We start from the raw sequence: 24,416 nt of genomic DNA on the forward strand, positions 1-24,416 counted from the left end.
ATAAATCCGGTTACTACTTCCCTTGACGGAACCAAACAACAATCCCCACTTGGCACGCCAATGTGTTCACAGAAAACCGATTAGACAATCGATCCTTTTGGAATTCCAACTGTATGTCTAACCACACTAACTCAAACAACGTCTTTTTTGACTTAGTGTTGATTTGACTTTGTGAGTTGACAAAATCATACTCTTAATCCGGAGAAATAATAAGTACTGAAATTTAGGAGTTAAATTGCTCGGGTTCGTAACTCACGGGTCTTGACAAAGTTAACACCGACCTATGGGTTTAGTTGACTAATGTTTGGAGCATGTTGGAGTTGGATAAATTAAATAATGTTAAAATAGGTAAAAAGAATGGGTAGCGTGTTTTAATTATGGGGGCTGAAATTTTGGTTGGGTATAAGAGCGGGATGGTTTAGCTACTGAAAATGAAAAGGAAGTTTGTAATAGAAATTGTGAATCGTTTAAGTTGGTAACAAGTTGGAAATTAATGAATTGAAAGTAAAGGAAACTAAAAACAACAAATAATTTCGTGAGTAGGAAGGTGGAATTGTATTCCAAAGATGAAAACTTGATTTATGACTTGATGATTAAATGAACAAAGTAGCCCCTATTTATACTAGTGGCTTTGCTGAATTAAGAGCCACTAGCCATAGAAAATTAAGGAAATAAAATATTCTATGATATAAAAATCCTACATAATCTCCCATTAAGTCAAAATAAAATTTCAGCTAATTACTTCTTGGAAAAATTCTGCTTTGGCTCCTTTCTTCAATTTAGCCCAATTGCTTTTCCTTTTTCTCTTTTGACCCCAAATTGCACCCCTGTATAAAATTCAATATAAAATGGAAAAATCAGTAGTGCATTCTCATAAATTGACCAATTAAATTACATGAAATATGTATTTTTAGCATTTAATCAAATCCCCCTACTTAGTTCATGCTAGTCCTCGAGCATTTTGTATGTATCTGCAAAAGGAAAAATTTCCTTGATAATAAGACTTGATCCCCATGGTTTGCACAATTCAACAATTTAGTCCTTACATATTAACCTAGCCTAAGAAATAAGAAAGAGTACCCCTCATTTTATTTATTTTTGTACTTAGGACATTTTCGAATTTTTTTGACACGAGACATGATAACAACCCAAGCACCATGTACTGGTTACTCGATTCGGATGTCTCTAAGCGAGTTATTTCGCCTTACTCGTGATAGCTTGTTAGCGGAGTGAGTGAAAAGAAATTGGACAGCCACACGGACCTTTTTACGCGAGATGTGATGACAACCCAAGTACCATATTCCGGTTACTTGGTCCGGTGTACAACCCCAATTTTTACTATTAACATTCGTATCAGAGGAGTATTTTTTATTTTTCCGTCTTTTTTTAATAATCCAAAGCTATTGAAAAGTTTATACATAAAGATCTAAATAGCTAAATATGTCAGACCACAAGTGGACCATCCCAATTTATCAAGGAAATTATTTACCTTCCACGAGAAACATGTAAAAAGTGACAACGGATAAGCAAATTAGAATCAATTTATGTTCCCCTCCCCTCTACTTAGTTTACATTGTCCCAATGTAATTTAAAGAATAAAAGTAAAGATAAGTAGGAGAAAGAGAGAAAAAGAGACTCCTCATGTATTTTAATGTCGTGGAGGGTGGTCTCATAGGTGTGTGAGAACGTCTGTTACTAAGGTGCGTAAAGAGTCGAGTCCTTCCTCGATTCGGGTTAATCGAGTTTCGACAGACGTGGGGGGCTTCAACTTTGTCTTAGAAGGTCTACCTGCAAAATAAAATAAAATAGAAGGAATAAAAATAAAAATAAAAATAAAAATAAAAATAAAAATAAAAATAAAAATAAAATGTGTAATTTTTATTTCTCGAATTTATAGCTTAGCTAATGCTATGCTTAAATTATTAAAAACCAATATTATGGGATTTAGTAAAATAGTCGTGATAAATGCATCAGGTAAGTTCCCAGCAAAGAGAGGTGAGTCACAATAGACATTCTTAAGTACCAAGTCCTTCCTTAGACAGAACCAATCCTCGACATGCATTTTCACTTTCCGTTTTACCTTTCAAAAATTTTATTTGCATAAAGGAAAAAATCTGGGTTGCCTCCCAATAGCACTTTGTTTAACGTCGTTAGGTCGACGACCTGTTATACAAGTTCTGGGCTCTTTGAGAACAATCTCCTCAACTGTGTGCGTTTGAAAATTCTCGTAAAAGGGTTTCAGTCTTTGATCATTCACCTTAAAGCACTTCCGGGTTTCTTCACTTTGAATTTCCATTGCACCATTCGAGAATAAAGTAGTTATAATAAATAGACCTATCCGTTTAGATCGAAGCTTACTAGCGAAAATTTTTAAGGTGGAGCCATATAGAAGAACTTTTTGTCCTATTGAAAACTGCTTCCTAGTGATTAGCTTGTCATAAAATGCCTTCGTCTTTTCTTTATAAACTCGAGCATTTTTATATGCATCGTTTCTAATTTTCTCGAGTTCCTGGATGTCCAACTTCTGAGACCTTCCTGTAGACTCCATCTCCATATTACACTGCATAACTGCCCAAAATGCTTTGTACTCTAATTCGATTGGGAGATGGCACGGTTTACCAAAAACGAGTCGATAAGGTGACACGCCTATTGGTCCCTTGTAAGTTGTCCTATAAGCCCAAAGTGCGTCATTTAGTCTCAAACTCCAATCATTTCTGTTAGGTTTAACAGTCTTTTCCAGAATGGACTTGATTTCTCGATTCGACACTTCAGCTTGCCCGTTTGTTTGTGGATGGTAAGCAGTGGAAATTCGTTGAGTCACTCAATATTTCTCCATAAGTGCACTTACGAGCTTATTGCAAAAATGAGTTCCTCTGTCACTGATTAATGCTCGTGGAGTGCCATACCTGGAAAAATAAAACTTTTAATAAAGTCAACTACGGTCTTAGCATTATCATTGTGAGTGGCCTTTGCTTCTATCCACTTAGAAACGTAATCAACATCTAAGAGTATATAAAAATTACCGAAAGAAGAAATGAAAGGACCCATAAAATCAATGCCCCACACATCGAAAATTTCACAAATATGAATAGAAGTAAAGGGCATCTCATTTCGACGACTAAGGTTGCCAACTTTTTGACACCTTTCACAGGTTTTACAGAATAAAAAGGCATCACGAAATATGTTTGGCCAAAATAGTCCACATTCGAGAATTTTATGTGCGGTGCGTTTTGGTCCAAAGTGTCCTACACATGCATAAGAATGAAAAAAGTTAAGATAGAGTGTACCTCTGTTTCTTCTATACACTTTCGAATTACCTGATCGGAGCAATGCTTCCAAAGGTAAGGATTGTCCCAAATGTAATACCGAGCATCTTTTTTTATCTTATCTTTTTTAGACCTTGGTAATTTCGAAAGAACAGTACCTGTAACGAGATAATTTACTATGTCTGCGTACCAAGGATGAATCGCATTTGCTAAAAATAGGTTTTCATCTGGGAAGTTATCTTTCAATGGTGTGTTGTCTACTGGAATCGGTAATCGACTCAGATGATCAGCTACTAAGTTTTCGCATCCTTTTTTATCTCAGATTTCAAAATCAAACTCTTGTAGTAGCAGAATCCACCTAATCAGTCGAGGTTTTGCCTCATTCCTATTAAATATTTTAAAGCTGCATAATCAGAAAAGATAATCACTTTAGTTCCCAATAAGTAAGATCTAAATTTGTCTAAAGCAAATATAACAACTAATAATTCTTTCTCAGTGGTTGTGTAATTGCTTTGGGCAGCATCCAAAGTTTTCGAAGCATAGTAGATAACATGAGGCTTTTTCCCTATTCTTTGGCCAAGAACAACTCCCACACTTCGGTCACTTGCGTCACACATGATTTCGAACGGAAAGTTCTAATTTGGTGGTTGCACTATGGGAGCGAAGACTAATTTTTGCTTCAGCATTTCAAATGCGTCTTTACAAGTCTGGTCAAATTTAAATTCTTTATCCTTCTGTAATAGACTGCAAAAGGGTTGTGCGATTTTCGAGAAGTCTTTTATGAATCGTCTGTAAAATCCTACATGACCAAGAAACGAACGAACTTCCCTCACGGATGTGGGGTAAGGTAACGAGTTAATAATATATGTTTTTGCCTTATCAACCTCAATTCCTTCCGAGAAAACTATATGACTTAAAATTAATCCTTTGTCAACCATAAACCGGTATTTTTCATAATTTAAAACAAGATTAAATTCTAGGCATCTTTGTAATATCTTAGCAAGATTATCGAGACATTCGTTAAAAGAGTTACCGTATACCGTGAAGTCATCCATAAAGACCTTAATGATTTTCTCGATATTATCAGAGAATATGCTCACCATGCATCTCTAGAAAGTGGCCGGAGCATTACAGAGTCTAAACGACATTCGTCTATACGCGAACATTCCAAAGGGGCATGTGAAAGTTGTTTTGTCTTGATCCTCAGGAGCCACCAGAATTTGGAAAAATCCCGAGTACCCATCGAGACAACAATAATGGGTCTTACCAGCTAATCGCTTGAGTATTTGATCGATGAAGTGAAGTGGAAAATGGTCTTTCCAGGTAGCTACATTCAACTTTCTGTAATCGATGCAAACCTTCCATCCATTCTGGACTCGGGTAGGGACCAGTTCTCCTGACAAGTTTTTTACCACTGTCACGCCAGTTTTCTTGGGCACGACATAAATCGGGCTAACCCAATCACTGTCGAAAATCAGGTAGATCATTCTAGTATCCAACGGTTTCTAGATCTCCTTCTTTACTACCTCTATCATGGGTGGATTAAGGCGCCTTTGAGCATCTTTCTTTGGTTTCGTGTTATTTTTGATGGAAATTTTGTGCATACAAGTGGATGGACTTAGCCCTTTTATGTTGGCTATTGTCCAACCAATAGCTTCCTTATAATCCCTCAAAACTCGAACTAGAATTTCCTCATCATCTTTGGTTAGTTTGCTTGACACTATTACCGGTAAGGTGTCTTTCTCTCCCAAAAAGACGTACTTAAGGTGGTCCGGTAATGCTTTGAGTTCCAAGGTTGGTGGTTACAAAACCGAGGGCAACATTTTAGTTTGGAAAGGTAATAGTTCAAATTGGTTACCTCGATTTGTCAACAATGGTTGCGTCTCCAAGTGTTTGACAATTTCTCGCAACAAATCTTCTATAATTGCTAATTTCTCGAGATGATTTAAAACATCCATGTCAATGCTTCTGTAAAGGACAATTTCCAACTCATCATAGTTATGATATTCGAAATAAGATTGAGTTAAGCAATCTATACTATCGATACTAGAAATATTTAACAATGAGTTAGGATGACTCATAGCTTCGTAGACATTGAATTTCACGATTTCACCATCAAACTCCATTGTCAGTGTTCCATTCCGAATGTCAATTTTTGCGCTTGTGGTACTTAAGAACGACCTTCCAAGTAAAATGTCAGACGAATTAATTGAGTTATCGTCCTCCATATTAATAATGTAGAAATCTGCAGGAAAAACTAATTCGTAACTTTATTAAGGACGTCTTCAAGCAACCTTTCGGGATTGACGACTGACCTGTCCGCCAATTGGATTATTACTCTTATCTCTTTTAAAGGACCCACGTTAATCAACTTATAAATAGAATAAGACATAACATTAATGGAAGCCCCTAAATCACACATGGCTTTCTTAATGCCTACATTACCTATCTCACAGGAAATAACAAACATACATTGGTCCTTGTATTTGGGCGGAACTTTCTTTTGCAGTACTGCGGAGACATTTTCTCCTACATTTACTCTTTCGTTACCTATTAACCTCCTCTTGCTAGTACACAATTCCTTGAAGAATTTTGCATAACAAGGGATTTGTTTGATAGCGTCGAGCAAAGGGATATTTACCTCCAACTGCTGAATGTTTCGAGAATTTCTTTTCCCTCATTCTCTTTCTTATCCTTTACGAGCCTCCCTGGAAAAGGAGGTGGCATCACGACTGGTTTCTGAATTTTTAATTTTGATCTGGCTTTTGGATCAAAGATCTGCTTTTCCCATTCATTGTCTTGCCCATGACTTTTGTTTGAAACTGTTTCCAGAACCTTTCCGCTACGAAGAGTTATTGCACTTGCACTCTGCCAAGGATTCGGCTCTGTTTGGGAAGGTAATTTACCTTGAAATTCCAAATGATTAACTGCCATCGAGAGTTTACTAACTTGACTAGTTAACTCTTGTATTGATGCGTCTATCCTTTGTTGATATTTTGCAGTATCGATGGCAAGTCTTTCCATAACAACTTCTAAATGTGTGCTTGGCTTGGGTTGTTGTTGTGGTGGTTGCAAAGGTCTCGGTTGGTATGATGGATTATATCAGGGATTAATTCTGTAATTCAAGTTGGGATGATCCTTCCACCCGGGATTGTAGGTGTTGGAGAAAGGATCATAGCGTCTTTGCGGAGGTCCCGGAAAACCTCTGACAGCATCAACATGTACCGTTGAATTATCGTTAAGGGTTGGGCACAAATCCGTCAGATATTCAGACGTAGTACAAATTCTACACAATTGGGTCAAATTCTTCTTTTCTATAAGTAAAGATTGAACAATATTGGTAAGCTTATCCAATTTATCTTCTAAAGTTGAAACGTTTACCCCATTAACCCTTCTTGTCGGTTCTGAATTTGGCTGATACTGTTGAGAATTTACTGCCATGGTGGATATTAGTTCTCTTGCCCTTTGAGGAGTCATATTGACAAGCGCCCCTCCACTAGCAGCGTCAATCATTTTCATTTCCATAGGGAGCAAACCCTCATAGAAATATTGAAGAAGTTATTGTTCGGTCAAACCGTGTTGAGGACAACTTCACACAGTTTTTTGTACTGCTCCCAATAGTCATAGAACGATTCACTCTCCAACTGGCGAATTCCCACTGTGTCTCTCCTAAGTTCAGCTGCTCGAGACACGAGATAAGTCATCCCACGTTGTAATAGAACCGGGGGGTAAGTAAAATAACCATTCTCTTACTGAATCAACTAAAGAGAAAGGAAAGACCCGAAGTTTGATTTCATCATCGGTTACTTCCTGTGGTTTCATGCTTGAGCAAACCATGTGGAAATCTCTCAAGTGGGTATGTAGATTTTCATTCTTCAAGCCTCGAAAAGTGAGTAAAAGGTGAACCAGGTCTGATTTCAACTCGAACGGGGTTTCTCCGGTTGGAGTTAATGCACAACGGTGTTTGCTCGTTATGAGCAGTGGCTATTTGATGAATGGTTTGGTTTGCCATTCTTTCTGGTTCACCGAAGTTGTCTTTTGCTTCTTTCATTTCAGGAAGTGGTTCGGTCTCAGGTTCAACCACTTCGACTTGTTTCCCACGTCGAATTGCCTTTGCACGAATTGCTTGGCTCAACTTTTCGATGTCGGATTCTAGGATCCCTTGTCCTAGCTCAACTTCTGTTTTACTTACACGTTTAAGAGCTTCTATCTCTTTTCGTCGTGCTCATGCCGATTTCTCGATCTCTGGGTCATATTTGAGATCTCCGGATGAAGATCTGGCCATGAAGACGATTTAAACAATTGTGAGTGTTGCCAGCCCTTGGCAACGACGCCAAAACTGATAGGTGTCGAGTCCACCAATATAAACCTACACCTAATTTCCAATATAAGCAGTATAGGGAGTAGGGTCGATCCCTCAGAGACTGGGTTTACTGAAAATTGTTTCTCTTTCTCGACTAGATTTGTGTCTGGGCAGTTGTCGTGCCCAAAAAATTTGGGGGAGGATAAAATTGAAAACTTGGAACCTGAAATAAACAAGGTAAAAAACTACGTGAAAAGTAAAAGCTGAAAATAAAATAATAAAAACAATTAAATAGATCTGAAGAAAAATTAATTAAACTAAGTTCAGTTTTAGGCACAGGTTTTTTCTCGTCTTTGAACCGATCCTTAAAATTAGATGAACTCCTCTTTTCCAATAAGCTAGTTATAGCTACCAAGGATGTCTCAGACACCAACTCTTCCTTGTGTAAATTAGTTATGGAACGTCCTATAACTAGCCCTTACCGATCGAACAACCAATGAAACGTTCGTGATTTAAAACTCCGGCAGCTTTGCGTTCTAGAAGAACCTAGGTTGAACCAATGCTCATAACCGCGTGGGACATTTAAATCCGGTTTCTGCTTCTATTGACGGAACCAAACAACAATCCCCACTTGGCATGCCAATGTGTTCATGGAAAACCGATTAGACAATCGATCCTTTTGGAATTCCAACTGTACGTCTAACCATACTAACTCAAACGACGTCTTTTTTGACTTAGTGTTGATTTAACTTTGTGAGTTGACAAAATTATACTTTTAATCCGGAGAAATAATAAGTACTGAAATTTAGGAGTTAAATTGCTCGGGTTCGTAAACTCACGGGTCTTGACGAAGTTAACACCGACCTATGGGTTTAGTTGACTAAAGTTTGGGGCATGTTGGAATTGGATAAATTAGATAAGGTTAAAATAGGTAAAAAGAATAGGTGACGTGTTTTAAGTATGGGGGCTGAAATTTTGGTTAGGTATAAGAGTGAGATGGTTTAACTACTGGAAATGAAAAGAAAGTTTGAAATAGAAATTGTGAATGGTTTAAGTTGGTAACAAGCAGGAAATTAATGAATTGAAAGTAAAGGAAACTAAAAACAACAAATAATTTCGTGAGTAGGAAGGGGGAATTGTATTCCAAAGATGAAAACTTGATTTATGACTTGATGATTAAATGAACAAAGTAGCCCCTATTTATACTAGTGGCTTTGCTAAATTAAGAGCCACTAGCCATAGAAAATTAAGAAAATAAAATATTCTATGATATAAAAATCCTACATAATCTCCCATTAAGTCAACATAAAATTTCAGCTAATTACATCTAGGAAAAATTCTGCTTTGGCCCGCCTTCTTTGCTCCTTTCTTCAATTTAGTCCAATTGCTTCTTCTTTTTCTCTTTTGACCCCAAATTGTACCCCTGTATAAAATTCAATATAAAATGGAAAAATTAGTGGTGCATTCTTATAAATTGACCAATTAAATTACATGAAATATATATTTTTAGCATTTAATCATCTACTATCATATCATCAGATACAGTGAGCAAGTATTGAGAATGAATGCATTAGAAAAAGAAGAAATCAACCAAGGATCTTAATAACAAAAATTTTTCGATCATCTATCAAATAATTCATAGTAGCCAGAAAAGTTGAGTTCTCTCTGCTTACAATCGTACAAAGAGAACACAAAGCACCCTTACCTTAAGGGTTTCTCTTTAGATCAAAAGCAACTGAACATCTTTCCGATTTCGAAATGTATAAATACACCAAGCAACCTTACCGGATTCTTGAATATTTGTAGCATAAACCAAAGCCAGCCTGGTCACCTCTTCTCTTACTCTAAGCAAACACCAGTATTAGGCCAATGGCTGGTTATTTAACCATCTGGTCCTTTTGGTTGTAGTTTATCAACCTCGCATTATGAGCCAATGTTACCAAGCTTTGAACAGCAGTGTAAAAATTCATTTCGACCATGAATTCCACCCCAAAGCACTAAACCATACAGCGAAAGAGTAAAACAAATATCTGAGGCTCGATTGATAGGATAGTCCAAACCAACATCTGATTTTGGTGCATTTGCTTCGTTTCTTTCATTCCTCCTAAAACATGGGAAATATTGGGCAAATTCGAAAAATTCATATAAGACAAAGCTGAAGATCAGTAGCATGCTCGCAATAATACTACTGTTTCTTTTATTTTTGACTTGCTTTTCTTGGATGAGTTGTTCCTTTACTTCTATCATCATTTCGAGCCTGGATCCAGTCAGAGTGATACTTGTCATCATACGGAACAACCTTCCCATCAATGAATTGTTCTCCTGTAAAATAACCACAATGCACGTTAACACTCAACTGTTGTTATAAAGGCAGGAGGAATTGCATGCGTGTGATATTAATACAAAATGGAGGAACAAAATGCAGGCATATTAGAATAGCAGAACAAATGGAAACTCATATTAATCTGTCAAGAAAACCATCCAACACAAATTGAATGCCATTCAGCTCTATCAAGTGCTGCGCGTCAAAAATGCTTCAACTCCCACCATATAGGTTAACTGATAAGAAAATAAAGCTTAACACCTAAGAAGAATTTGGAAAACAACAGAAAGCATCAACAGTTTACTTTCATAATGTGAAAGGGAACACTTGGGGCACATGAACCACCACACTTCGATGTCTTAAGGATTCCCATCTTCTTTAATAGCAACAACAATACCAACAAGTCCTAATAGCTGTTAAGTAATCAACTAGAGAAGCATCATCATCAATGCTTAATTACATTCACTCTAATGCATTTCCATTTTTCTTTCAAATGTACTTTTTATCATCCTAAAAAGAAACGAAGTGAAATTATTAGTCATTTTTTTCCTAGCAATCAAGCATAAGCAGGACCGGAGTAATACAATAGCTTAATAACAGAATAATAAAGCAAATGAGAAGCAAAGACACTGGAAAGCTAAAACTAACCTTCATAGCTATTATCACCAGGGTCCCCCGAATAAGAATCTGGTAAAACCCATTTCACATTAGGTAGAGCTGCAACCAACCAACACAATTCCGTATTTACTTTACAAACTTGAAAAAGAACGAATTTGCAAAGGAAAAAAAGACTCACTTTTAATCTTAAAAACCAAATCTTCTGGTACTTTGCAACCAAATGCATAATAATACTTGGTGGAAACTGAGTATATAGACTTCTTGGCATCCTCCTCACTGCATATTAATAGCAAAAGTATAAACAAAAATGAAAAGATACCCATTTTAGGACTGCAAAAACGGAAAAAAGAGTACGGATTTTGACATTCCCAAAGCCATTGCTAGGGTTTTAATGTAGGTGCCAACGATCTCATCTCGAAGTGGGTATCTCTTGAGAGCTTCCATAACTATGAACCAGCGTTCATAGTCACATCCCTCCACCAGAACTGGCATCCGAGTCAACTTGGTTGCCTCAGGAAGCACTGAGTTATTAGATCCTGAGTCGCTGGAGAAATATCTCGAGAGTATGCATAAACTAATGTCACGGGGCTAGACCTTTCGTCTCGCAAATCATGCGGCCTTAGGCGATCCGTTTACTCCAAACTCGCCTGAGTCAGCCTTTACACCCAAAAGTGAGGATTCCTTAGAACTCCTCCAAGGCACCAATTTGTATAGCGGAAGCGATTGTGCCAAAAGAAGCTACAAAAGAACAACAAAAAAAAACAAAGAAAGAATGCACACAAAGTGTTTGAGTAAATGCTCAAGGAATTCTATTACTCTTAAGAATTCACCTTACAATGGATGAGTACAAATGAGGGGAGGCTCTCTATTTATACTTAAGCTCCCCAAAAACCGACGGTCAAGATACATTTACATCGACGGACGAGATTCACTATATCCCTTGATTTTAGGAATTTACAAGATTTGTCATATCAAATCTAATCTAATCTTTACAAGATATGATTCTCTCTATCTTCTAAGATTAGTTACTAAAATTAGCCTAAGTTGCCATGTCTTCATCATCGGGCCAACCAGGCTTCAATCTGACAGGCTTCTTCAATAGTTCTCTGAATCGGGCCAGTTCTCGTGGGCTAAATGTTCCCCATCTAATCGATAGACCTCCATGGGGCGCTTCTTGTGGCATGGTCACGGGCTTTGCACTTTGGCCCGTGACACTAGATGATGGATAAGGTGAGAAACGACGACCGATTTGCTTCTGAGCGACGCTTGATAACATTGTTTTCGTTCCCGCAGGAAAAGAAAAGAAAGTAGAGGATAAAACTACACTATAAATCCTCAATTATGTATAATTCTTTTTAAAGTTACAAACTTTTTTTATTATGTTAATTTCATCATGATTATAAAAAGATTAACTTTTTATATTTCTCAATTTAATTTTAATTCTAAAATATATATATTTGATACATATTTACATATTAAATAAAAATATAAAAATATAAAATTCTTTATAAAATATTTTTCTTTAAACATTTTTAAATTTTAATTAATTCAGTTAATTTTAAATTTCAATTGATAAACTTTTAATTCAATTGTAGTAATCATATTTTGTGGAGTTAAAGTTCGAACAAATTTTAAAAATAATAAGATTACTAAAATAATAAAAAATGAATTTAAAATTTAAAGGATCATATTTAAATATTAAAAGTTGATTTTATGTGATTCTAGAAACAAGTAATGCTTTTCTCAAGCATTTTCTTCTAAAAAGATGATTTTATAGGTCTTCAATCGGGTTTAATTAAAAAAAATTCCATGTTTTTCTCGAATATTATTAAGTAAATTTTATTTAAAAAAACAGAGTATTAAAACACACCATAAGTGAACCACAAATGCGACTAAGAAAACTCCAAAACTACACCAATCACCATTATTTTTAAAGTTTTTTTTTAGAATCTCAGTGACTAAAATCACTAAGAGTACATGTGAAGTGGGAGCCTAGGCTCTGCAATTGCCTCAAGTGGGTACTTTTTAGGGGTGGAAAGCCCGAATATTTCCTCCATATTGAGATCTTCCTTAGTGGTATTATTGGGCAACTTCCAAGTAAATCCATGTAAAACATTAGCTAAACTTGCTTGAATGACCTTAATCCCTAGGGGATATCCGGGACACATTCTTCTTCCGGCTCCAAATGGCAACAACTCAAAATCATGTCCTTTGACATCAATACTCTTTCCCATGAACCTGTCGGGCCAAAATTCATTGGGGTTGTCCCAAAGGCTAGGGTCTCTCCCAATTGTCCAAACGTTTACAAAGGCTCTAGTTCCCTTGGGAATGTCATAACCGGCTATTTCACAGTCTTGGCGAGCCACGCGAGGCACTAGCATTGGTGCCACCGGGTGCAACCGCATTGTTTCCTTGGCTATCGATTCGATGTAAGGTAGGCTCACAACATCCTTCTCTTCGACCCATCGCTCCCTGCCGATCACCATGTCGAGTTCTTCCGTGGCCTTTGCCAAAATTTCGGGTTTTTTCAATAGCTCCGAGATTGCCCATTCTACAGTCACGGCTGAACTCTCTGTTCCACCAGCTATCATGTCCTAAAAAGACAGACGAGAAAAACAATCTTTATTTTAAAAAATTTGAAACCTCAACAGCTCATTGATCTTATCCAGTCATGGAAAGTTTCTACACAAAAAATCATTGTCAGAACAAAAAAAATGAGTAAATACAAGGACCTCACGAAAGGCATCTTTGCTCGTACTGCAGTAAACAATAAATGCTTTTAACCAAGAAATGGTCACTTTTCTTTGATCAATATAACATTAAAAAGAAAAAGGAGTATGACAAGTTTTAAATCTGACTCATTTAGGCGAAAACTTTAACCATTAAGTCTTGTTCCTTTAGTTTAGATTTTACTATTACTTGTAAATTTGAAATATGCACAAAATAATCCTTAATATGGCGTATGTGTTCTTTTTATAAACTTACTACAAGTACTTTGATTATGGGGTTTCAGAGTTTAGGTTAGAGCCAAAAGCGTAACATGCAAGGGTTGACGAAGATTAAGAAAACAATCAGTCCTTTGAAGGCAGCAAAAGAATTCAACAAAACGAAAAAAAGAAGAAGGTGACAGCTGGGAAAGAAATTAAGGAGTAGTAACCATTACCTGAGTAAATGCCTTAACACCATGCCTTTCAAGCTTGACCTCAAGATTGGGGTCCTCAGAAAGCTGCAAAAGCACATCCACCATGTCCTTCGCAACATAATCTTCCGCCCCTTCTCTCCTCGCGTTGTGTTCATCCAACACATGCTCCAAGAACCTGTCGAATCTTTTGCTCAAGGCCTTCATTCTCTTTATATAGCCCTGCAAATCTAGGAAACTGAGCCAAGGGATCGAGTCACCGATATCTAGCACCCCGTTAAGCAAGAACAACTCGTCCAACATCTCCTTGAACTCATTTGGTGTCACAATCTCGTTCTCGCCACTCCCCTCCGTGTATTTTTTCCCAAACACCATCCTACTGATTACATTAAGGCTCAAGCTCGAAAGATGATCTTTCAAAACGATTTGGGTGCCAGATGATTCGTACAACCTTTTGAGAAACAAATTCATCTCTTCTCTTCGTATATACTGGTATGATTCTAGACGTTTCGCATTGAAAAGCTCTGTTAGGCATATTTTTCGTGCCTGACGCCAGTATGGACCGTAGGGAGACCATGTAATATCAGAGTAATTGTAAGTAGTGTATTTGCCAGCAGCAGTTTTAGGCCGGTCGGTGAAGATGACATCGTTGGTTTTCAACACGGCTTTGGCCATTTCAACTGATGAAGCAACGACGACGGGGAATGACCCGAATTTGAGTTGCATGATGGGACCGTATTTTCGGGAGAGAGCATGGATGGACTGGTGGGGAAGTGAGCCAATGAGATTGAGGTTGCCGATTATCGGCCAGGGTTTTGGGCCGGGTGGTAAGTTGAGTTTCCGGCGACGACAGAGGCGAAGGGAGAAGAGGATGAGAGCTAGAGTGGCAAGCCATGGCGTCAAGTAAGAAAACCAAGAGGGAGTTGCCATTCGTTTTAGTTAGTTGTTAACTAGTCATGGCGATTGCAGGTGTTGATGATGAAAGGGGCATCAAAGGATCGAGTTTATCAATGTGTGTCTCACTTGATTTTCCTTGTCACTAATCAAATGATTTAAGGGAATCAAAGACCAGGTAACTCATTGATTCTTACATTTTACCAGCTCAATAATTGGTGGAAAGATTTAATTAAAAAAATATTAAGCAGTCCCTAGAAGCCCACTTGGTCATTAAAGTCACATTACTTTGACACCCCTCCCCAGGAGTCGTCCAAACTCCATTGTCTTTTGTTCAATTATAAATTTCCAAATTAGGGCAGTCTATTATTTTTCAAAATATGTTTTATTTTATTTTATGAATGGGTTTTCTGAGTCATGTAGAAACCTTAACATGAAGCACACCTCAACACTTTTCTTTAATCTTATAGACTGAAATCACTTTTCTTTTATCCAAATTTTAACTGAATTTTTACATTTATTTAAAAATCTTAACATAACCCTAATTTTGTACGATATTTTTAAAAATTAGAGAAAATCATGAATAATTTAACCGTCTACTGAAAACCTTAATCCTGTACGAAGCTTTTTAAAAATTAGAAAAATATTATGAAAGAAAAGGTTGGTAAATAATATTTTCATTGAACTAGTATTTAGAGGGTTTTTTTTTTCTGGAAAAGAAACGAAACATCCAATCAATTAAATTTTGTAATTAAGTAACAAACTAAATGAACATTTTTTGGTAAATTAAAATTAAGAAACCGAAGATGGAGTTCCCACTTGTTTTGCTTCCAGCACTGATGATTGCAGATGATGAAATATAGCCTGTGAATGATATTTCAAGTATGGAAATGTGTCCCTCCACTTGAATATTTATTTTCATTAAGTCGTGTTTCTCAATTCGTTTTATTTTAAATCGAAAGTGGTTTCTTTAATTGATTTTTTTTAGAATTTATCAAATCACCCCAAAATATATGGAAAAATTAGCATTTGTTAATATGAAGTCTAGCTAGCTACTCACTAAGTATTATAATAGAACAAATCATCATCAAGGATTAATTACGCTATCTAACACCTAGAATGACTAAATTGCAAAACTGTCAAAAGTGCAAAAATAACATTTCAATGGGAAAAAGTGGTCGATTGACTTCCATGTTGCGAGTTAATTCTTGGACTAGGGATCTAAAAGGTTCAAACTCCTAATTGGTTCAATTTTACCTCTCAGGCATAATTTTACCCAATTAGACGATTTAGTCTAGTTTATTTCTCGATCTCACTAAACTAAATCGGAACAATCAAATTGATTCTCAATAGGCTCTCCTCTTGGTCTCACTTATCTAAATGTTCACCTAGAGGCGTCAAATCTAGATTTTTAAATTTATTCGATTTAGTCTAGTTTTACAATTTAGTCCCTACCTGAAAAACTAGCAATGCAACATTTCTATTAACTAAGCACCATGAGATTTAGTTATTACCCATCATCAACACACAAATATCAGTCAAATACATGCTCAAATGATCAATTAAATAAAACATAAAAAAAGCAAGGTTAGGAAAATCTTAAGAGACTCTTGATGAGTTCTTTGGAGAAGATGACAACACCAACAATGAAGAAGAAAACACAACTAAAGTTTAAATTTTTACAATTTTGAGAGTTAAAAAAGCGGAAATATAGTAAAGGATGTAAAGAGAAATCAAAATACAAAGTAAAGTTTTTGTTCTAAGTGCAAAGAAAGGAAAAACTACAGTAAAAACTAAGAAAACTATCAGCTACAACCACTCATTAGCTGAGAAAAGTAAAGAACTAAAACCTAAAAATGGAGAAGAGTATAACTACTAAGCTTAAAAGATGATAAAAAGGTCTCTCCTCTTGGTTTGACACAAAAGCATATTTTGTACAACCAAAATTCAACCCTAAACTTGACAAAAATGCCCTTGGAGTGTATGGGTTGACTTGTGTTTGTGTTGGATATAAAACTACATTTGTAGTATTTTTCACCCCGTCAAGCAACAGTGTCGCGACACCTTCGACAATGACACACTCTTGGCTTTAGGGTTCTCTATGTCACGACATCCTTGGGAGTGACCATGACTTTTTACTTCAACAATCAACAGTAGTATTGCGACCTTGGAGGCTTGGTGTCACAACTTTGGGTTTAGTGTCAAGACACCTCGACAATTTGCTTCAAGTTGGTTTCTTGTTGAAGTCTTGCACCCCTGAGGTAGTGGAGGCTTAGTGTCGCGACATCCTAGCATTAATGTCGTGACACCGGCGTCAGATGTAGTTCTCCTCAAGGTTTGATTGTTGTTGTCTTCCTACACAAACTCAATTGCACTATTAGACACCCAATGAGACAATTTTGCCAAATTGGGTTTCAAAAGGACTAAAAAAACTAAAGGAAAACAATCATAAATACTAAAAATTGAAAATCAAAGAAAATCATAGAAAAAACTCGTAAATTGCTTAAGAACAAACTCATTAAGTGTTCTAGAGAGTCTAATTTGATGTATCAAATTATGACAGATCATATACACGTGCCATGTCAGCAAAGTTAACAAACGTTAACTTTTCCATCCATTTTAGGTGATTTGACAATTGCACAAGTTGAAGCAACACATTCACTTTTCTATCCATTTTGAGTCAGTCGATGAAGTTGACATAGTTGGTTTTCATCATAGCCTTGACCATTTCAGTGGATGAAGCAATGATGATGGGGAATTACCTGAATTTAAGTTGTGTGATAGAGTCATATTTTCGGAAGAGGGCATGGATGGACTAGTGAAGAAGTGAGCCGATGAGGTTGAGGTTGTTGATTATCAACCAGGGTTTTGGATCGGGTGATAAATTAAGTTTCTGGAGATGACAGAAGTGAAGGGAGAGGACGATGAGAGTTAGAGCGGCAGGCCATGGAGTCAAGTAAGAAACCAAAGAGGAAATTTCCATTTGTTTTAGTTAGTTGTTTATAGTAATATATAAAACATGTATTTATAGACAAAAATTGTGATATAAATATATTAAGCTTAGCAATGTGTCTCCCACTTGAATTCTTTAGTTCATGGAATTAACCCATTGTTTCTTCTTATCGACCAGCTGAAATTTAATTAATATTTGTGGGTTAAAACTAATAATTATGAGAGGAAAAAACCTCTTGACGTTTAAGATTTTACGTTAACAAATCCTTAAATTATGTCTTTAAACCATATTTTCCGCCAGAAAAATTATTTACATCTAAATTTATTTATAGGTATGACATCATATCAACTTGATTAATATAATATGTTTAAATTAATATTATAAATAGAACAATTAATACCGTCCATCCAATACCAATTTTGCAAAATATGAGATAATCATGACTGCGTCATGTGTATGAGCTAAGCTTAGAGGAGATGACGTTCACTACTGAGAATGTGGAGCTTATATTTTGCAACCCAAAAGCAAAACAACATCAAGGGCTACAATAATTAAGAGTACATGTGAAGTGGGAGCCTAGGCTCTGCCACAACCACAAGTGGGTGCTTCTTAGAGGTGGAGAGCCCAAATAGTTCCTCCATATTGAGATCATCTTTTGTAGTATTAGCAGGCAATTTCCAAGTAAATCCATGTAAAATATTAGCCAAACTTGCTTGAATGACTTTAATTGCCAGAGGATTTCCAGGGCACTTCCTTCTTCCGGACCGAATGGCAACAACTCAAAATCATGACCTTTTGGCCCTTTTACTCAAATAACCCAAAAAAATTTTATATTTACAAAAATAACCTAAGTTTAAAAAAATCGTCAAAATAACCTAAAATAAACAGTACCCACTCTTTTTTTGCACCAATGATTGCCTAATCATTGTGTCAGACTTAAAAAAATTATTTTTTTGAGTTTTGACCTGTCAATGGCCGGAACTCATGTATTTTTTAAATTGTATAATCTTGATATCTGGATATCTGAAAAGAAAAAAAATTTTGGGTCTTTGGCACATCAATGGCACCCGAGACACAAGACAAATTTTTTTATTTTTTGTGTCGAATTAGATATAAAAATACGAAAAAATTAAAAAAATTTTGGGTCTTTGGCACATCAATGGCAAGCACCAAGACACAATACAAATTTTTTTATTTTTTTTGTCAATCAGATATAAAATACGAAAAAAATTAAAAAATTTTGGGTGTTGGCATGTCAATGGCGGCACCCAATACAATATAAAATTTTTTAATTTTTTCGTGTCGAATCGATATAAAAATACGAAAAATAAAAAAAATTTTGGGTCTTGGCACTGTCAATGGCGGCACCCAATATCTGATAATTATTTTTATTTTTTCGTGTCGAATCAAATATAAAAATACGAAAAAAATTAAAATTTTTTTGTATCAGTATCTTGAGTGTTAGCCATTGAAGCCAAAGACCCAATTTTTTTATTTTTTCGTATTTTTATATCTAATTCGACACGAAAAAAATAAAAAATTTTTGTATTAGTATCTTGGGTGTCGGCCATTGACAGGCCAACACCCAAAATTTTTTTTTTATTTTTTTCGGATTTTTATATCTGATTCTAACAAAAAAAATAAAAAATTTTGTATCTAATGTGTGCCGACCATTGACACCAAAGACCCAAATTTTTTTTTATTTTTCGTATTTTATATCTGATTCTGAAAAAAAAATAAATAAATTTTTTTGTATCATGTGTACTGGGTCTTACCATTGATAAAGCAAAGACCCAAAAAAAATTTTTTTAATTTTTTTTCGTATTTTATATATGATTCTGACACGAAAAAATAAAAAAAAAATTTGTACTATGTACTGGGTGCCGGCCATTGACAGGCCAGCACCCAAAATTTTTTTTCTTTTTCGTATATCCGTATATCAGTATTATACAATTTTAAAAAAAATACATGGGTTCCGGCCATTGACATGCCAAAACCCAAAAAAATAATTTTTTTAAGTCTGACACAATGATTAGGCAATCATTGGTGCAAAAAAAGAGTGGGTACTGTTTATTTTAGGTTATTTTGGTAATTGTTTTTAAACTTGAGTTATTTTTGTAAATATAATATTTTTTGGGTTATTTGGGTAAAAGGGCCTGACCTTTTACATCAATACTCTTCCCAATGAATCTGTCTGGCCAAAATTTATTGGGCTTGTCCCAAAGATTAGGATCTCTCCCGATTGTCCATATGTTTACAAGAGCTCTAGTGCCTTTGGGAATGTCATAATCAGCTATTTCACAGTCTTGGCTAGCAACGTGAGGCACCAACATTGGTGCCACTGGGTGTAAACGCATTGCCTCTTTTGCAATTGACTTGATGTAGGGTAGGTTCCCAATGTCTTTCTCTTCAACCCATTGTTCCCTGCCGATTACCTTGTCTAGCTCTTCCATGTAGTTAGAGTGGCAGGCCATGGAGTCAAGTAAGAAACCGAAGAGGAAATTTCCATTTGTTTTAGTTAGTTGTTTATAGTAATAGCGATTGATGATGAAGTTTTACCATAAAACATGTATTTATAGACAAAAATTGTGATATAAATATATTAAGCTTAGCAATGTGTCTCCCACTTGAATTCTTTAGTTCATGGAATTAACCCATTGTTTCTTCTTATCGACCAGCTGAAATTTAATTAATATTTGTGGGTTAAAACTAATAATTATGAGAGGAAAAAACCTCTTGAGGTTTAAGATTTTACGTTAACAAATTTTTAGATTATGTCTTCAAACCACATTTTCTGCCAGAGAAATTATTTACATCCAAATTTATTTATAGGTATGACATCATATCAACTTAATTAATATAGTCTGTTTAAATTAATATTATAAATAGAACAATTAATACCGTCCATCCAATACCAATTTTGCAAAATATGAGATAATCATGATTGCGTCATGTGTATGAGCTAAGCTTAGAGGAGATGACGTTCACTACTGAGAATGGGGAGCTTATATTTTGCAACCCAAAAGCAAAACAACATCAAAGGCTACAATAATTAAGAGTACATGTGAAGTGGGAGCCTAGGCTCTGCCACAACCACAAGTGGGTGCTTCTTAGAGGTGGAGAGCCCAAATAGTTCCTCCATATTGAGATCATCTTTTGTAGTATTAGCAGGCAATTTCCAAGTAAATCCATGTAAAATATTAGCCAAACTTGCTTGAATGACTTTAATCGCCAGAGGATATCCAGGGCACTTCCTTCTTCCGGACCCGAATGGCAACAACTCAAAATCATGACCTTTTACGTCAATACTCTTCCCAATGAATCTGTCTGGCCAAAATTCATTGGGCTTGTCCCAAAGATTAGGGTCTCTCCCGATTGTCCATATGTTTACAAGAGCTCTAGTGCCTTTGGGAATGTCATAATCAGCTATTTCACAGTCTTGGCTAGCAACGTGAGGCACCAACATTGGTGCCACTGGGTGTAAACGCATTGCCTCTTTTGCAATTGACTTGATGTAGGGTAGGTTCCCAATGTCCTTCTCTTCAACCCATTGTTCCCTGCCGATTACCTTGTCTAGCTCTTCCATGGCTTTGGCCAATATTTCTGGCTTTCTTAATAGCTCTGTAATTGCCCATTCTACTGTCACTGCTGAACTATCCGTTCCAGCAGCTATGATGTCCTGAAATACGTATAAAAAAGAGTATCATCATTGCAATTTTTAAAAAATATGTTTGAATAAACAATTAAAAAAGAAAACAAAATAAAGTAAAAGAATGAAATGTCAAGGAAAGTAAACGATACATGTATTTTTGTTCGAATAGTTAAATTTAGGGGTTGGACACTCGACTTCTATAAGTTTTTATTTTGGATATCGAAAATAAAAATACATTACATTTTAGGCACTGTCGTTAACAACAATTTTTATTTTGGTCACCTGTGTTAATTCAATTTTCATTTTTGTCACCCAACCTTAATAAATTATCATTTTGGTCACTTGTTTTTATCTTTTTAACGTCCTTTATTTTTTTCTTTTTTTAGAATTACTTTTTACAAGGAATTGTATGAGTTTTTACTGGAAAAACCTTGAATTTCATCTTTATAACCGAAGAACTCAATTTTCTTAGAATTTTCTATAAAAACTAAGGGTTTTTTTTTCCTTCCATATATGTATATAAATTCTTCAGTTCCAATCTTACGATTAATGAAGCTCCAGGTCTATTCTGCTTTATCATGCCTGGTGTAGGCTTTTTTATGTTTTAGAGTTTTTAACTCTCCATTCTTTAAAAATATTATGTTGGGAGATGATATGGTAGGAGTAACCCATGTACGTAATTAGTACCCTATCTGATTTCAATTTTTAGGTTAAAGGTGTAAAATGCAAGGAAACTCATGTCGACCAAGATTAAACAAATGGCCACTCATTTGAAGCCAGCCAAGCCAAGAAAGTGAAACAAAACCATCAAAATACGTGAGCCAGAAAGAAACAAACAATCATTTACCTGACTAAAGGCCTTAACACCATGCCTTTCAAGCTTGACCTCAAGATTGGGATCCTCCGAAAGCTGCAGAAGCACATCCACCATGTCCTTTGCAACATAATCTTTCACCCTTTTTCTCCTCGCGTTGTGTTCATCCAACACATGCTCCAAGAACCTATCGAATTTCTTGCTCAAGGCCTTCATTCTCTTTATATAGCCTTGCAAATCCAGGAAACTGAGCCAAGGGATCGAGTCACCGATGTCCAACACCCCATTAAGAAAGAACAACTCATTCAGCATCTCGTTGAACTCGTTTGGGGTCACAATCTCGCTTTCGCCGGTTCTCTCCGTGTATTTTTTCCCAAACACCATCCTACTGATTACGTTAAGATTCAAGCTCAAAAGATGTTCTTTCAAAACAATTTGGGTACCAGATGATTCGTACAACCTTTTCAGAAACAAGTTCCTCTCTTCTCTTCGGATATACTCGTACGACTCTAGGCGTTTTGCACTAAAAAGCTCTGTCAGGCACATTTTTCGCGCTTGACGCCAGTATGGACCGTAGGATGACCACGTAATATCGGAGTAATTATAAGTAGTGTATTTGCCAGCAGCAGTCTTGGGTCGGTCACTGAAGATAGCATCATTAGTTTTCAATATGGCTTTGGCCATTTCAACGGATGAAGCAACAACGATGGGGAATGACCCGAATTTGAGTTGCATGATGGGGCCATATTTTTGGGAGAGGGCATGGATGGACTGGTGAGGAAGTGAACCAATGAGGTTGAGGTTGCCGATTATCGGCCAGGGTTTTGGACCAGGGGGTAGGTTGAGTTTCCGGCGACGGCGGAGATGAAGGGAGAGGAGGATGAGGGCTAGAGTGGCAAGCCATGCTGTCAAGAAAGCAACCCAAGGTGTAGTTTCCATTGTTTCTAGTATTGGCAATTGCAAGTGATGATGAAGTCTACTATAAAACTTGTATTTATATTCAATTAAAAAGGGACATAAAAGGATCAGCCATCACCCTCCTCTCACTCCGTCACACTTGTGACACCAAACTTGTCTTTATAGGAAAAATTGAAAATAAAAGGGAAAATCAAAGACTAGCCGGATACGAAAAAGATGATATGCATTGTTTAGGTTTGGCGATATTGAATTCTTCAGTTCATGACTTCAAGAAGTGGGCCATTGAATTGATTCCTCCTTTCTACCAACTCAAAAGTTGTTGGGAAGATTTTATTAATATTTTTGCTATGCGTAGATGTTTTGTTTATTATGCACAATTGTTATTTTCCAATCCATGTAAATTATTTTTTTTGAAACTTGTAATTTAGTTTAATCTCTTAATAACGTGGTTTTATAATTACAAAACTTTTACAACTTTTTATTATTATAAATTTTGTTTATAATTTTTAATAATTTTATATTTTAAAAGGGCTTAATTGATTTTTTTTAAATTATTACTAAGGTCTTTTTGATCCTTTTGCCCTATTAGTTTAAAAATTTTTAATTTACTTCCAATAAAAGAGTAGGATTCAAATGGAATAAATGTGTAAAATTGAAGGCTAAATTTATTATTATACCTTACATATAAACACTTAGTTGAGGGACTGTTTTACATATATATATATATAAACTTATATTAGTCGAAGCGTATATTTTATGGGGTGACAAGCTCGTTTGTATATTTTATGAAGTGGCATTTATATGACTTAATTTTGGCGCTATTTAATATTTTTATAAGAAAATGGTTAGGAGGGTAGTGTCAATTGTTTTATGCATTTTTAATGTTAGTGCATAAGATAATTACTAAAGAGTTTTTAATTAATATTTCTCTCAAGTATTTGGTAAATGCTTACCTATGATATACGTATATAACAAGAGAAATGGATTTTTTTTAAATGCTTTGTGAAAATTCATATTTTATTTATTTTATATATATTCATTATAAATCTATTGTCATAGAAATTTTGTCAGTATAAGTGAGTTTGTGCTGAAGCTTTATTCATTGGCCGATATATCTGTTATTTATAGTGACAGATTAAAGTTTTCCGTCAGTATAGATTTTATATATACCAACAAATTTATTTGTGCCATTTGGTATAGGATAATTCTAAAACCACTTTGTTTTTTTCTTATATAGGGATAACTTTTTTTTAAATTAAAATTTTAGTAAAACACCTAATATCAAGGGTCCATTTTTTTTCTCTCATAGGTGTACGTCTTTTGAATTTTAATTCCCATGCAATTAATATGTTTTATCTTTACCTTTTCCTTTTTCCCCAAAACATTTTTCTACTAGTTTCAATATCTTCAATTCCTCCACTTTAACAATAATTGTTAGTTCCATTTGTAACACCCCGATACATGACCTGATTGTCAAGTTCGAGCTACAATGTGCCATATTCGTTGCCGAAGCAACTGCAATTGCTATGTCACACC

The 24,416-nt window shown here is 35.6% G+C and overlaps 4 protein-coding genes and 2 long non-coding RNA genes across 7 annotated transcripts; 1 reads left to right on the top strand and 5 right to left on the bottom strand.

Moving 5' to 3' along the window:
* Positions 1-8,815: 8,815 nt before the first annotated feature.
* LOC105776390 (multiple organellar RNA editing factor 7, mitochondrial) lies at positions 8,816-11,335 on the bottom strand. Of its 2 annotated transcripts, XR_008189881.1 has the most exons (5): positions 10,875-11,335; positions 10,689-10,786; positions 10,541-10,609; positions 9,355-9,891; positions 8,816-8,992 (listed from the first exon to the last, which is right to left on the bottom strand). XR_008189881.1 is itself a non-coding variant. In XM_012599015.2 (4 exons), exons 1-4 carry the CDS (start codon positions 11,000-11,002, stop codon positions 9,767-9,769), a joined length of 420 nt encoding a protein of 139 aa, XP_012454469.1. In that variant the 5' UTR covers positions 11,003-11,335; the 3' UTR covers positions 8,816-9,766. The 2 variants fall into 2 exon arrangements, 1 of the variants encoding a protein (XP_012454469.1); XM_012599015.2 differs by having other exon boundaries at positions 8,816-9,891.
* A 1,051-nt stretch (positions 11,336-12,386) lies between these two features.
* LOC128031867 (trimethyltridecatetraene synthase-like) lies at positions 12,387-14,730 on the bottom strand. The gene is made up of 2 exons (XM_012599004.2): positions 13,674-14,730; positions 12,387-13,104 (listed from the first exon to the last, which is right to left on the bottom strand). Exons 1-2 carry the CDS (start codon positions 14,577-14,579, stop codon positions 12,478-12,480), a joined length of 1,533 nt encoding a protein of 510 aa, XP_012454458.2. The 5' UTR covers positions 14,580-14,730; the 3' UTR covers positions 12,387-12,477.
* Positions 14,731-16,190: 1,460 nt separating this feature from the next.
* Positions 16,191-17,449, bottom strand: LOC128034053 (uncharacterized). The gene is made up of 2 exons (XR_008190051.1): positions 17,306-17,449; positions 16,191-16,898 (listed from the first exon to the last, which is right to left on the bottom strand). It is a non-coding gene; the product is annotated as an uncharacterized LOC128034053 (long non-coding RNA).
* On the top strand, positions 16,756-17,665 carry LOC128034052 (uncharacterized). Its single transcript, XR_008190050.1, has 2 exons — positions 16,756-16,878; positions 17,107-17,665. It is a non-coding gene; the product is annotated as an uncharacterized LOC128034052 (long non-coding RNA).
* A 1,969-nt stretch (positions 17,666-19,634) lies between these two features.
* On the bottom strand, positions 19,635-19,970 carry LOC128033829 (cytochrome P450 76C4-like). The gene has a single exon (XM_052622044.1). It carries the CDS (start codon positions 19,968-19,970, stop codon positions 19,635-19,637), a length of 336 nt encoding a protein of 111 aa, XP_052478004.1.
* A 484-nt stretch (positions 19,971-20,454) lies between these two features.
* Positions 20,455-23,118, bottom strand: LOC105776385 (trimethyltridecatetraene synthase). The gene is made up of 2 exons (XM_052621730.1): positions 21,996-23,118; positions 20,455-21,175 (listed from the first exon to the last, which is right to left on the bottom strand). Exons 1-2 carry the CDS (start codon positions 22,899-22,901, stop codon positions 20,549-20,551), a joined length of 1,533 nt encoding a protein of 510 aa, XP_052477690.1. The 5' UTR covers positions 22,902-23,118; the 3' UTR covers positions 20,455-20,548.
* Positions 23,119-24,416: the final 1,298 nt, after the last annotated feature.

This window comes from Gossypium raimondii, chromosome 10 (genome assembly GCF_025698545.1).
Source record: "Gossypium raimondii isolate GPD5lz chromosome 10, ASM2569854v1, whole genome shotgun sequence".
Lineage (NCBI taxonomy): Eukaryota > Viridiplantae > Streptophyta > Magnoliopsida > Malvales > Malvaceae > Gossypium > Gossypium raimondii.